The following is a 14,626-nucleotide window of genomic DNA, read 5'->3' as shown; positions in this document are numbered from 1 at the left end:
GAGGCGCCCCTCTGCTGTCTATATCTTGGAGATCTTGGACATGGTTTGCATCTGTAGGGAGTTGATGGGATGCCATCACCATCGAAGAGCCATCCTATCCATTGACCTCCGGGCTGTGACCCAGGTGCACGCAGGCAGACTGAGCCCCCGCACAGAGCTCTCATTCTGGACCTGGCCTGGTTCCAGTCGGCTTACAGCCGCAGAAGCTCTCGAGGCCGTTCCACCCCCAAGGGTCTTTCTGGCTCTTTGTTCTGTTTGTTTTGTGTGTTTCTATGGCAGAGTTGTGACCGTTGGTCACGAGGCAGGCTCCTGTGTGATTCAGCAAGGGCTCTGGGAGAGGCAGCTGTGCCCGACATAAATTGTGCTCCAGAAGCTTGTGTCCGCAATGGTGATGGAGGTCGGCTGGGAGACTGTGATCGGCACCAGGCTCTCGCAGGCCGCCGCGGGCGCAGCGGAGAGGGAGCCCGGGGTAGAGCAGATGGGAAGGCTTCAAAATCAAAGTGCCACCCTGTCCCCTCGCTGCGAACTCTCTTGTCTTCCCGTGCCCCTCGGTCTCGCCCAGGAATCTCTTTGCTGTCCCTTTTGAGAACTTCCATATTCAAGTGGATTTGTTCAACACACGTTTCGTCCTTATCATATGTCTAGACCCCGCGAGGCCTGCGGTGCCGTGATGGCCACACATTTGCCTGGCGTTGAGGCTGGAAATGCAGCGGGAGCGAGCACGGTGCCCATGGTACAGGTCGTGTAGGCTGGACCTGGGCCGCATGCACGCACTGTGCCCGAGACCTCGTCAGAGCGGCCTGGGGTGCGGGCAGCTGTGAGGATCAGGGCGGCTAGGGAAAGAGGAGGCACTGCTTGGTGAGCCCCACAGGGTGCGCAGGAGGAGTCAGCCGGGCGCAGCAGTAGGGTGGCCGTGGGGACCAGAGAGAGAGGGAGCAGCTCTGCTGAGGGCTGGATGTGGGCAGGTGTAAGCAGGTCAGAGCTGCTGCCTCAGAACACTGCTACAGATGACCCCAGAGAGGAGAGTGAGAAGCTCATATGTCCTGCAGAGGAGTTGGGTTTTCTCCGGAAGTCAGCATGGAGTCCCAAGGACCGGAGGTGCGGGGTGGACGAGCCTCGTTTGGGCGTGGCCTGTGGGTACGTCTCCCGTGTGGTTTGAATGCCCCTCTGCTCTCGCCGGATTCCCGACTTCCTTCCATCGTCCTCACCTCTCCCCAGATTCTGGTCTTTCTTCCATCGTCTTTACCTCTTCCAAGCTCTTAGGACCTGTCTCTGAAGTCCAGCCCTCCTTACTCTGTGTCCCAGGGCCTGGAAACACATCCTGTTTCTTCCTCCGTGTCCCCAGGCCCGCAGGCCTCCAGGGCGCCCGCCCTCCCCTGCTGGCCGTCTCCAGTAGTCCCAGCCTCCCTCCGACCTTGTTCTGTTCTGGGCTTTTTATAAACGACTTGGCTGAGATCTTTATGCGCGCACTGATGTCACTTGGGTGTGCTGGGAGGAGAGTCGTGATCTGAAAAGATCCCAGCAGGTGAGGAGGATATTGAGAAGGGCACGTAGTCTGGAGCTGCTGGGGAGGGACTCGCGCCCGAGCGCCAGTGCCCCAATGAGTCGGCTCGAAAAGAATACTAGTGGCCATTTTCTCCTCTTCTGTCTTCTTCTTCAATTTTCTTCACTTCCAAATGTGAAAGTAGAAAGAATATTGCAGTGAGAACTCATACAGTCGCCACTTTTTATTGAACAGTTGCTAACATTTTGCCAAATTTGCTTTGTGCGTTGCTGATGGATCCTATCATGCCACCCACTGCCCTCCCTTCGCGTGACCTCACAGCCTTTATCAGAGCCGACAGGGTCGACGGAGATGCCCTGATGCCCAAAACCCAGTGTCTTACGAGCCTGTGTTGGTTAGGCTGGTGGTGGAAAGACCAGAGGGGGAGATGCCAGATGTTTTGTGAGGGGTTTTGAGTCTGTTCTCGTGCTGGAGTTGGATTATAAAGTATTTCCGATTCCTTTCAGCTCTGTGATTCGGTGCTTCAAACTTCAGAGCAAACTGTGGACTGTATGGTTACTTCGTTATTGCTTCATTCAAATTTAAATGTAGAGTTTTCAGAGAAAAATTCCTTTGTGGATTTTATTTGGATAAATGTCACATCATTTTTGCATGCGAATGGGTGTTAATGGGTTACGTCTTACAATGTGGTTTATGGTTTAACTGGGATCTCCAAGAATCGTTTATGCTCATGACACATGGGTGCATAAATTTATTCTTTTACCCTCTGTGTGTGTACGCTCATACACAGGCATACGCACAACCATTTGTTTTAGTAACTTACATCTCGTTTGCTGCAGTGTGCTCCTTATTATCAGTGATCTTGTCAGGTAAGAACATTAAATCTTTTCTTTCGAAGGGCAATATCTTGGAATAGCTACTCACGAATTTAACTGACTCATTACAGTAAAGGTGTATTTTCTTCCGTTCAGAGCAGGTCATCGGAGGGGCTGGATGTGGGACTCTGCTCCACACGGTCGTCTTGTGTCTCCCATCCGGTTGTTGCTGTCTGTACACTTGGCCTTGAAGGACTCTGCAGAATGGGAGCAGCGTTTGTTATGGGCCAGAACTAAGTGGCATGGCCCGACCTCAGAAGCAAGGGGGGGCTGGGAAATGTAGCTCAGTTGTGCACCTGGGAGGAAAACTAAGCCAGTTTGGTGAGCAGGTAGCTTTGTCTTTGCGATAGTGTGATGTGAAATGGTGCTGCAGGCAGAGCACAACTCGGCACCGCTGGAGAAATCCACTTTCCCTTGAGCTGGGGAGTCGCAGCTTACTGTTCTTCTGAAATTCACTGAGTAATTAATAAGAATACAGGTACGATGCAGGCCGGTGGTCGTGTAAAACTGGCTCTCCCTCGTTATTAGTAAGTTTCAGAGGCAGAACCAGCTCCAGAGTAGGGATGGATACCGGAACCATTCCTAGTATTGTTTAACGACTTGTAAACTTACCTGGTAAAAGAGAAATGTGGGAAACACGGATCTTTTCCAGACAGTGAAATACAAATCCCGTAGGAGTAAGCTGTGCGGCAGTCTTGTGGGTGGGGTGAAGAGACAAAGGAGTTTCACTGCTGGGTGGGCCGCACGATGGAGGGAGGGAGGGCACCGTGGTGCCGACTAGAGGGGGTGGGCTCCTTGTCGAAAGGGAAGCTGGGAGCGCTGCTGCTTAAAAAGAACGGCTTAAAGTGTGTACGTTTCAAAGAGAAGGAAAAAAAAAACCCACAGGAGTGTGGGGAAGTATTGCCTTGTGGTTATGGTTATGAGCCTGGCTCTGGGGCCAGACTGTCTGGGTTTGAATCCTGGCTCCTCTGCTCTCTAGCTATGAAACCATAGGCAAATTATTTAGCCCCCCTTAACCTGTAGAAACGGGGCTACAACCGTACCTGTGCCACAGGGTTTCAGGATTAAACATGCCGATGTATATAAAGTACTTAACCCGGAACTTGTTTTCTGCAGCCATCCCCCCGTAGCACTTAAATGCTCAGTGCCTGGCTCAGATTGTGCTCAGTACAGGTTAGCTGCTCCTGCTGGTATTATAATTATAATGTTTATAATAGTGAAGATTTAAAAGAAATTGCAATCAAAACATCATTTGCCCTTGGTACAAAATATTATTTCCCTTTCCTTTAGAACATTGTGCACTTCAGGGCACCCCAAACCTCAAGAAAGGCACATCATGTAGGAGGTCCAGAGGAAGATTATTAAACCATCAAGGGGTGGAAAACAGAGCTCTGTGCCAGCGGTTGACCAGCCTGGAAAGGCGAGGGGATAGTATTTCTAGTAAGGGAAAAATCACCAAAGTTCACCGAATCCCAGGCTACGTGGATCAGAGAAGTGGCCCACGGAGAGCTGGCTTTCAGACCGGAGCTGACCTGTCGGAGCTCCCTGGAGCTGTGGGGACCAGAGCACCGGTTAGGGTAGGGTGTTGGAGGCATACACATGTGATGGGGGCCTGGGGGCCGAGGATACTGGGGCGTCTGGACGTGTGCCTCTGAGCCGTGAGGCTGCGTGGGCCTCGCACGCTTCCGTGGGGCGGCTGTCCGTTGTGACTCTTTCCTTTCGGTCTAGGGCTGGGTCGCAGGGAACTCCCCCTGCCCGAAACCACATCCGAAAGCCAGTGGTGCTCGTAGAGCCCGCCGGATGTTCATGAGCCCGTTGGGGGCTGACCACAGCCCGTGCGCAGCAAGCCCTGCCTGGTGGCTTACGTGGTCCTCATCAGCACCCCTTTCGTGTCCTTGGTGAATGTGCTGTCAACAGCCTACTGGCCCGTTGAGGCGTTGATGATGGAAACTCCAGAGAAGCCTCTCGAATCTCCGGCGCCTCTGATGTCTGGGCTTGGGGACTGGAGTTTAACTGCCCAGCTGGTGCTGGTGTCCTTGTCGGCTGACATCCCTAGGTTTTGGTCACGTAATGGGGTGGCTTTTCTTCCTTCTCCAATGGCACAGATCATGACGGGAAAGGAGCGCCCATCTTCACCGGGGAGGTAGACTGCACCTACTTCTTCACGTGGGACACCAAGTACGCCTGCATCAAGGAGAAGGAGGACCTCCTCTGCAGTGTGACCGAGGACAAGAAGCGCTATGACCTGTCTGCACTGGCTCGGCACTCAGGTAGGGCTCCCGTGCGCCCTGGAGGCCAGTCCGCGTGCTGGCGGGGGCGTTCTCTCGTCTCTTAACCGTGAACGCATTCTGAGAGGCTCCTACTGTTTTCTTCAACGGTCAACTAATCGTATCCTGGCCTTTCTCCCCTTCTCGCGCAGCGGCACGAATTGTTAGACGTGACGCTGAACAAATGAGGAGGCAGACGATCTCAGCTCGAGGTTGGCATTGCTCCTCCAGTTGGGAGAGTTGAGGCAGAACCGCCAAGGGCCAGGCCTTGTGCTTTGTGATTAGAACGTCTTTTATTTTAGAGTTCTATCCTTGTTGCTAAGGAAGTAGATGTTGAAAGTTGCCATCACACGTGCACGCATCTGTGCGTGTGGTGCTGGACGTTAATGCAACGCAGTGATGCTCTCATAGCAGATGCACACTGTGTTCACGCAGAACAAGTACAAGGTTGTGTGTCGATTATGTCTCTGGAAAAAAAATAAAAGCAGAATTTAGAGTCTTAAGGCAGCCTTCAAGTAGGTGGTGTTTCCGCCTCGCACCTGGACTGTCGGGCTTGCGGGCTTGAACACCGCGTGTGAGGGCCGGTGGGGCCGGGGTCAGCTGTACTTTGACCATGCTTTCCTGTCTCTAAAGTGGGGTCAGCAATCCCCATCCACCCTCAGATGCTCTTGTAAGGCTGAAGGGAGAAAGGGTGTGGGAGCCTGTGGATGCCATGTCTCTTGCTCCATCAGTGTGATGAGCTTTGTCACCGAGGCCTGGCTTCACCGTAAACACCGGCCAAGATGGGTGTTACGAGTCTGCACAGCAGGTGTTGTTGAGCGTTGGTTACGTGGCAGGTGCCAGACAGGGTCCTGGGGTCACAGGAGCAAACCTGGTGAGCGTGCCCCAGGCCTGCCCCAGGCCTTCTAACTTCCCATAACTTCCCAGAGGGCCGGGAGATTGAGGACTAAGAATGGGGGTTCCCATCAGGGAGACGGAATCCAGTGGGGACATTTTTAGTTTTACCCTTTTAGCAGCCCTGGAATTCAGTATCTGTAGAAGCGAACAGCATAGAGAGAATACCTAACGGAGAGAGAACGGCTTGCCTCAAGTCCCAGAATCGCCCATGCAGTAGGAGCGATGACTCATGTGTTCTGAGTCCCCATCTGGTTTGGGCAGTATAATATTAGAAAAAGGGATTCCTCTCTTGTGGAGTGCTGGAGAGCTTCTTTTTGAACACGAGATGTCTATAAATGTTCAGTGTCGGCGCGTTTGCCTCGGAAGCAAATGTCCTTTGTGCATTAGTAGCTCGGCACCCGTTAAGCTGGGAAGGGTGCCATGGGGAAGTTCTGGTGCGTGTGTGTTGGGGAAGAGACAGGCTTTGTGCGGTGGAAGGAGACATCCAGCTGTGTGTACGTGAGCGGTTTGCCTGCCTCCTCGGGCCTCACTTGTGTTGCGGTAAACTGAGCGGTGCTGTTAGATCCCTCTGTTCAGCCTTGTTGTTGTGTGCGGGATGCACATGGGGCCAGGGGCCTGTGCGGGACGCAGAGATACGTGCACTCTGTCCCCCAGCGTGGGCCGCCACGCGGGCTCTCCTGGGACACGGGTATTTCTGGGGGGGGAGGTTCGTGCAGACCGCTAAGGATTGCCTTGAGCAAGAGCCGAGCTCCTTCCTTACCGGCTTCAAACTGTCCTCCCGTCTTCTGGCTTGTCAGCCCACTTCGCTCCCTGTGTCCATGTCCTCATTTGTGTTTGTGCAAGCATCTGTGGGTTCTTCTGGCTTGTCGACAGCGGCACATAGAGCTTCAGAGTAACTGTGTTACTTCCGACGGGCGGCGGGCTTCCCCCTCTGAACCCCAGTGTCTGTACGCCCTTCACACGCAGCTCTCCTTCACCCCTTCGGCGGCTGTTCTGGGAACACCGTCGGTTTGTGGTCTTGCTCTCAGCACTCACGTGTGCTCCCTCGACCTTCCGTGGAGTCCTGATCCTGCTCATAAAGGAGCGCATCACGAGCTGTTTGAGCTCAGGGACTTCGGTGTCCTGTGATCTCCCAGAAGGCAAGCATGCCCCACGCTCGGTCCGCTGGTGTGGGAGACGTGGCAGCTTTCTTGAGCCTTCCTGGGGGTCGGAGGAGGGCATGTTACCAGTGGCATGGCGTTCTGCCTTCCAAGGCACGGTCTGCCGTCCTGATTTGCTTTTTTTTGTGTGTGTGTGTGTGTGTGTTTGTTTATTTTTGAGAGAGAGAGAGAGGGAGACAGACCAGAATGTGAGTTGGGGAGGGACAGAGCGAGAGGGAGACACAGAATCCGAAACAGGCTCCAGGCTCTGAGCTATCACCACAGAGCTTGATGCGGGGCTTGAACCCACAAACCCTGAGATCACGACCTGAGCCAAAGTCGGACGCCCAACCGACTGAGCCACCCAGGCGCCCCTGCTCTTCCGTTTCTGATTTCACACTCTCTGCCTACTTCTGTTGAACCTGCTCTTCCGAGGAGGTTTGTTTCCGTCACATTAAGTGAGAAGCCTGAGAATCTCGGTGAGTCTCTGTGTCTCCATCTGCCCGCGTCCAGAAACGTGAGTTTCATGTCCGGTGAGCTTTGGGCCTTTTCCTTTGGCTTAATCACCATTTACGGTGTGACTTTTAGCCTTTGGCTAAAAGCAGATTCTTTTTTTTCTTTTTAAATTACAGAACTGGAACGGAATTGGGAAGCCGTGGATGGCAGCCAGAGAGAAACAGACAAGAAGCATTTCTTCATCAACATCTGCCACAAAGTGCTGCAGGAAGGCCAGGCCAGAGGCTGTCCCGAGGACGCGGCCGTGTGCTCTGTGGGTGAGTGTGCCCAGAGCAGGGGTCGCGGTGGCGGTTTCCCTGCAGGCGTGTGGAGCTCGGCGGCATCCAGTTCAGAGCCAGTTAGGAAATCTTCCTGTGGGTTTATGCAGATCTCCTCTGTCTCAGTTCAGCGTCCACAGGGTGATAAAAAGAGGTGATGATTCAAATGTAGGTAACTGCTCGTTGTGCTCAGGCAGCTACAGCACTTCTGTGTCCTGACGTCGGCCAGGGCCTCCTGATGTCGGCTAACACCATAGCCGGGAACAGAAGGAACCACGCTGGGAGTTACTGGATTATCTCTTCACTTTTCAGCTTGAAGAGTAACCTTGCCAGTACTTGTATAAAACTGATTTTGAGGCTTTTTTTTTTTATTTAACAGCTTGACTGCCTGTAATTGTTAATAAGTTAGGCCTTAAGGCAAGTGAGCTCTCATTGTTCTCTTCATATGAGTACTTGTATCCCCGAGGGTTCTTTTTGCAGTAGTTTTGTTGGTCCTCCGGCTTTCCCGAGGAGACTTCTCAGTGTGATACAGATCTGTTCGTTGTCCCTTAAGACTCGCCCCGAAGATGAGAGGCAGGGAGAGGGATCAAAATCTGTTAATAACCTTAGACAAGGAATTGTGAACTCAGGTCGGGTGTTCGGGATTGCCCCAGTTTCCAGAATTGGTGATGTGTCCTTGGGAGCAGGTGCAGGTGTGCCCCTGTTTAAGAAGGACGGGGGACAATTTCAATGCTTCCTAGTCAAAGTCAACGGAACCAGGAATGAAATAGTCCCCTGCCTGGCTTGCTGAACGGGTTCAGTTAGTTTCCGCTTTGGTCATGGGACAGACTCTAGTCTCTTGGCTGTGCTTCCAAAAGGCCTTGTGTCTCGGGGGGAGCCGAGGCCCTGAAAATAGGGGAACGGTGTTGCTTCATTGGATGGTGTGACACGAGAGCTTGCTGTCCTCCTTGCCTGCCCCTGGAGGACATTGTTTATCGTTGCTGCACTTTTCCTACTCAGCCCGGAGGTGGCCTTGGCATCCCCCGTGTGACTGCCATTGCCTGGCCAAACCTGTCACTCAGGAAAAACCCACCGACCATGGGGCCAGGTTATGCGGTTGGGGAATGGACCATGGCACACCTGCTGGTGGTTCCTGGCTGATTTTTATATACCTCTTCATCAGCATCATTATCATTTTTAATCACATGTCCTGTTTTTTTTTTTTTTTTCCCATTTCTCTTTTCCAGATAAGAGTGGATTTAAAAATCTAGGCAAATTTATTTCTTCTCCCACAAAAGAGAAAGGAAACATTCAACTCTCGTATTCAGACGGTGATGATTGTGGCCATAAGAAAATAACAACCAACATAACACTTGTGTGCAAGCCAGGTAAAACATTTTAAAAAATGGGAAAAGGCGGGATGTTTTAGTGGCTTTTGCCACAGGTGTGCCTGTGTTCTTTGTTTCTCTTGGGCCGCTGCCAAGAGGGGAGGTAGAAAGGGGTTGTGCTGAGCGTTTCAGGTTCTAGAACCTCTAGTGGTGGTCTCTTGGATTTGATCCCCCACCCCCACCCCAAACCAGTCCAGAAATGGAGAAACCATATGGTGCCGAGAGAGTTGTGTTGCAGCGTTCCGAATGAGTTATGGGTCTCGGCTCAGCTTCCTCTTCCTGAGGACTGATACCGAGAGTCGCCATGCTGGCTGTTGACCTTCTTCCACAGGCAGGGGACCGTACGCGGTTTAAAAGTGTTGTCCAGGATCTCACATCTAAATACAATGCTCTCCTTCGCCCGCATGTATTTATAGGTTTACATTGTTTTTACGGGGTCAAATCTATACGTAGTCATGCGTTTTTGGAAAATGTTCCTCAAAACATGTATTTTGTGAATGCTCTTCTGTGTCTCACAGTTTATGTTACTAATTTTTAGGGACTCCCTCGTTGATAATGGTTTGGTCTTACTATTTATAAGCATTTCCCCTATTGTTGGGTTAATTGCATGTTTCCAGTGTGGGTGATGGTGCTGTTGCGTATCCCTGTCTACCTCCTGCTGCAATATTTTCTTTGGATAAATGCCCAGCTGTGGGATAAGGTCAAGGGCTAGGACTATTTTTTGGTTTTGAGTGTTTTTTAAATTGTGGTAGAATATACATAATGTGAAATTTAGCATTTTTAAGAAACTATAGTAAAATACATGATGTGAAATTCAACTTTTTTAAAGTTTAAAAAAATTTTCTTAACGTTTATTTATTTTTTGAGAGAGAGAGAGAGAGTGCGTGAGCACGTGTGAGTGGGGGAGGGGCAGAGAGAGAGAGAGAGAGAGAGAGACACAGAATCTGAAGCAGGCTCCAGGCTCTAAGCTGTCAGCACAGAGCCTGATGGGGGCTCGAACTCATGAGCTGTGAGAGCATGACCTGAGCTGAAGTCGGACGCTGAACCAATGGAGCCGCCCAGGCACCCGTTAACATTTATTAAAGTGTATATAGTCCAGCGGCATGGAGGACATTCAGTGTTGTGCAGCCATCACCATTGTCCGTCTCTAGAACGTTCTCATCTTCTTGAGTGAACTCTGCCCCCGCTGGACACTAATGCCCCCCCTCCTGCCCCAGCCCTTGGTAACCCCCCTTCTTTCTGCCTCTGTAGGTTTGATCGCTCTCAGGACCTCAAGGAAGCAGAATCACGGTGTTTGTGGGACTGTTTGTAGACTAGGAATGATTAGCGATATCATTCTTCTTCCTCGTTGACAGGTGATCTAGAAAGCGCTCCGGTGTTGACAACCTCTGGGGATGGCGGCTGCTTCTATGAGTTTGAGTGGCACACAGCTGCTGCCTGTGTACTGTCCAAGACAGAGGGCGAGAACTGCACAGTCTTTGATTCCCAGGCAGGTGCGTGTGCCCACGTAATACCTTTGGTGGTTTGGTGCTACCTGGAACCGCTTAGGTTTTGTTTGTTTTTTAACTTAAATATTTTCTTTTCTTTTTTTTAAAGTTTATTTTTGAGAGAGAGAGAGAGACAGACAGAGTGTGAGTGGAGGAGGGGCAGAGAGAGAGGAAGACGCAGAATCTGAAGCAGGCTCCGGGCTCTGAGCTGTCAGCACAGAGCCCGACGCGGGGCTCGAACTCACAGACCGTGAGATCATGACCTGAGCCAAAGTCAGACGCTCAACCGACTGAGCCACCCAGGCGCCCCTTACTTAAATATTTCCTAGGAAAGTTTTAGAGGTAACCTGCTTCAGGATTACATTAATGCTGAAAATTTTGAAAATTGGACATTTGAGGTTGAGATCGTGAAAAACCTACCTCTTAAATCATGGTGCAGGTAGGTTTGCTGAATGCAAAACTTGAAGATCCCAAGAAAAGAACCGTGTTTGTGAAGGCTTTTTGCAGAAGTTTAGTGACCCAGAAACCTACCTTAGACTTTTCAAGAAGGTCACACTGTGTTGTGGTCATACAGCTTTGAACACACTGGTGGTTTATTCAGCCAGCATTTGAAGCCAGCCAGGGGCTTCAAATTGGGTTTTTAGGTTAATGCAGTAAAAGGGGCTTGGTGGTGGTGAATCCATGTGCAGGGGAAATGTCCGTAGGTGCAGCTCTGGTGGCCTGGAGGGGAAAGCATCTTTTCTGCCATTTTGCATCTCCTTGCCCTCATCAGATGGTTCCTGGGGAGACTTTCTTTGAAGCTGCGGGCTTGGGGCCCAACTTGGGGCCCCTGTGGTCCAACTGACCTTCTTTTTTTTTTTAATTTTTTTTTTTTTTAATGTTTATTTATTTTTGAGACAGAGGGAGAGTGCGAGCAGGGGAGGGGCAGAGAGAGAGGGAGACACAGAATCTGAAACAGGCTCCAGGCTCTGAGCTGTCAGCACAGAGGGGCTCAAACCCACGAACCGTGAGATCATGACCTGAGCTGAAGTCGGACGCTTAACTGACTGAGCCACCCAGGCGCCCCCCAGCTGACCTTCTTGACTGTGGTCCAACTGACCTTACATATTGGCATTGTTTTTACTCTTCCTTAGGGTTTTCTTTTGATTTATCACCTCTCACGAAGAAAAATGGTGCCTATAAAGTTGAGACCGAGAAGTACGACTTTTACATAAATGTTTGTGGTGCGGTGTCTGTGAGTTTCTGCCAACCGGACTCCGGAGCCTGTCAAGTTTCAAAAAGGCAAGTGTAACTATTTTTAGTTATGGGTTTTCCTTAGGTATCTTGCGCTAACAAATATTCAGGGACAGGTGTGTTCTCTACTGACATCATTGCTTTGCAAGAAACAGTAAACACTGAGAAGCCCTGGCCTAAAAACCTAAACACCAGAGGATGCTAGGAGGTTGAGATCCTGGATAAGGAGGAGCAGGCCACACCCTTGGAATTTACATAATTCCTTCTGAGTCGCTTGCATTTCTGGGTTGTGAGATAGTTAGCACACGGTTCTCCGTTGGGCGTGGTATCGGTTCAGGTGAGGCGTCGTACGTTAAACCAAGCGTGCTGAGCGTGGCCTTGGGTCCTGGCGTGGGGGTGGGGCTGCCCTCTGCCCCACCGCAGACCCTGGTGATCTGCAGCCCTGGAGCATGGACATTGCCCCCACCACACTGCTCGGTGGCCATTTCGCCCGTGTTCCAGCACTGCAGTGCTTCTGGCCTTGGTGTCCTTTCTGAGAGACGTTTGTTTGCTTGTTTTAGTGATAACAAGGCTTGGAACTTGGGACTGAGTAATGCTAAACTTTCCTATTACAACGGGATGATCCAGTTGAACTACAGAGACGGCACACCCTATAACAACGAAAAGCATACACCAAGAGCCACGTTGATCACCTTCCTTTGTGACCGGGACGCGGGAGTCGGTCTCCCTGAGTATCAGGTAGGAACTGTGCGGTGTGTGGGCGTCCATTGCTGAGGAGAGCCGAGAGGGAGAGAGAGGCAGTCCCGTCGAGGTGGGGGAAAGGAAGACGGTGGGTGGGACAGGGCTGCTGACTTTCCTGGAGTGGGATGAGGCTCTAACCACAGGTGAGGTGTGAGCTCTGGGCTTTCCTGGGGATAAACCATCACGTTGTCTGGCTCCCTGATGCCTACACAGGAGCCTATCGTGGACCCTTTATTTAGACGCAGAGCTATTATTAGTCTGGTGTCCTGGCCAAATCATCATCTCCTGTGATTTTAATTAATCCTTTTAGATTTGCCAGGGTACGTAGGCAGTATTCATTTTCTGAGCTGTTTATTCGTTCAGTGGGCTGTGTACCTCAGTGGTAACCCACCACCCGGTTGGCTTTGGGGACAAAACTCGTATCAAAAATCAGCCCTCAGTGCCACTTAGCAGAGGGTAGATTTCCATCTTAATTTATTCCTGGGAGATCTTCATGTCAGTAAGACAGACGTCGATGGACAAAGTAGACCGTCTTTCCTGTAGTTCTTACCGACGGAAAATGCCCATCATTTTGTAAATGCTGGCTTTAATAACATTCCCTTTTTTCTTTGCCATCCCATGTCTCTCCCTGTCATGTGACCAGGAGGAAGACAACTCTACCTACAACTTCCGGTGGTACACCAGTTACGCCTGCCCGGAGGAGCCCCTGGAGTGTGTGGTGACCGACCCCTCTACGCTGGAGCAGTATGATCTCTCCAGGTGAGGCCAGGGTCAGCCTGGCCTTGGCCTTGGCCTTGGCCCTGGCCCGGGTCCAGCATAGTGCTAAGCTGGCTTAGGCTTTGCTGGTGAGCACGTAGCTGAGTTGGTAACGGGGAGTCAAGTAGGTTGTGGGGGTGCAGGACCAAGATGGAGAGTTTTAAACAGAAAGAATTCTAACAGTGGTGTGGTAGGCTCTGTGACATCCACTGCTCCTTGCCACAGCAGAGCCTCAGTCTTCAGCTGCATGGTTTGAAACAGGGATTGTCAGTACAGAGGTGCGGGGGAGGGGGGCAGTGCACGGTCTGCTGAATACTGACTTCAGTGAAAGTCGAGATACTCGTGGGTGTTATGAGTCACGGTGAGCTAAATTCCATAGTTTGAATGGCAGGGCATGTTTCATTCTGTGTGTCCTCAACCACTTAGAAATGAATTGTCAGGCTGAAATCCGTTAGCATTAAAAGCGTGCATTTTGCTTTGAAATTTTAGCCTGGCAAAATCCGAAGGTGGTCGTGGAGGAAACTGGTACGCCATGGACAATGCGGGTGAGCGCAGCACGTGGCGGAAATACTACATCAATGTGTGTCGACCCCTGAACCCGGTGCCGGGCTGTGATCGATATGCGTCGGCTTGCCAGATGAAATACAAGAACGATCAGGTGAGCCTGCCCTCCCCAGTAGTCTCGTTTTCCCCGCCGCCCCTAGCACATGACTCAGTGGGTGGAGGTGGTTATTTTGGGACTTCCAGATCAAAGTAGGCCTGGCTGCTGAAGTGAAGCCCTGTGAGCAGGAGTGGGGCCCCAGCGTAAACTCATCCGCACCCCCACCGATGTGGTCGTGCTTGAGTCATTGTTCAGATTTAGAACTGCACGAAATGCCCAGTGCTGGTGACCTCTGATCTCCATACAGGGCAGAGGACGCTCCTAATGGTATGTCCAGCCTGAGTTCAAAAGTGTCTTTGAGGCCAGTAGATGTCTGTAAAGAATAGTTTTGCTTCCAAAAGCTCACGAGGGGGAAGCCGGCTTGGGAGAGCTGCCGTGGCCGAACAGACCCACGCGTGAGCTCTCGCTTGGGGCGCCAGGCTGTGCGGCATCATCGATTGAATGCAGTTACTGCCAGAGTTTCAGTACGTTTCCCTGTGCTCCTTGGACATGGCGAATCTTGAAATAAAGATGTACGTGTGCTTCCTTAAAAATAGCACGTCGGGAATGGGCTTTTCCTGGCACATGTTACATGGCCGCTTGGAGGGGTTTTCCAGGAAGCTGGTGAGCGCACTCTGGTGGTCGAGAGTGAAGTTCCCTGCTGTGTTCACACGTGTGCATATGTGTGTGCGCGCTTTGTTGGAGCAGTGACTTCAGGGGATAGTCGGTCCTCCTTGTTCGCGGGTTCTGTATTTGAGATTCACTCACTTGCCTGCACGGATTTGTGGCCCACACTCAAATCTGGCCGTGCTTCTGGTCATCCATGGACGTGTCCACCGTCTCCTGTTGGCTCTCCTGCTGAGACAACAGTGGAGCGGAGACACGAGGGGCGGGGGCTGGTGGGAAGGGCAGCGCCAGAAGCTCCTGGTTCTGGGCCAGGTGGACAA

General features: G+C 51.5%; 1 protein-coding gene across 1 annotated transcript in view; it reads left to right on the top strand.

Moving 5' to 3' along the window:
• The window catches only part of IGF2R (insulin like growth factor 2 receptor), a 103,462-nt gene that overhangs the window by 47,530 nt on the left and 41,306 nt on the right, over positions 1 to 14,626 (top strand). The window contains exons 11-18 of the mRNA XM_047102862.1: positions 4,485 to 4,649; positions 7,315 to 7,455; positions 8,682 to 8,822; positions 10,178 to 10,315; positions 11,443 to 11,590; positions 12,103 to 12,280; positions 12,927 to 13,042; positions 13,529 to 13,697. Of these exons, the coding sequence (XP_046958818.1) occupies positions 4,485 to 4,649; positions 7,315 to 7,455; positions 8,682 to 8,822; positions 10,178 to 10,315; positions 11,443 to 11,590; positions 12,103 to 12,280; positions 12,927 to 13,042; positions 13,529 to 13,697 (1,196 nt within the window). The remainder of the gene's footprint in view (positions 1 to 4,484; positions 4,650 to 7,314; positions 7,456 to 8,681; positions 8,823 to 10,177; positions 10,316 to 11,442; positions 11,591 to 12,102; positions 12,281 to 12,926; positions 13,043 to 13,528; positions 13,698 to 14,626) is intronic.

This window comes from Lynx rufus, unplaced genomic scaffold (assembly GCF_022079265.1).
Source record: "Lynx rufus isolate CCGP_SWC_20201006 ecotype Redwood Valley unplaced genomic scaffold, mLynRuf1.p SCAF_6, whole genome shotgun sequence".
Lineage (NCBI taxonomy): Eukaryota > Metazoa > Chordata > Mammalia > Carnivora > Felidae > Lynx > Lynx rufus.
This window is presented reverse-complemented; position numbering and strand designations above follow the sequence as displayed.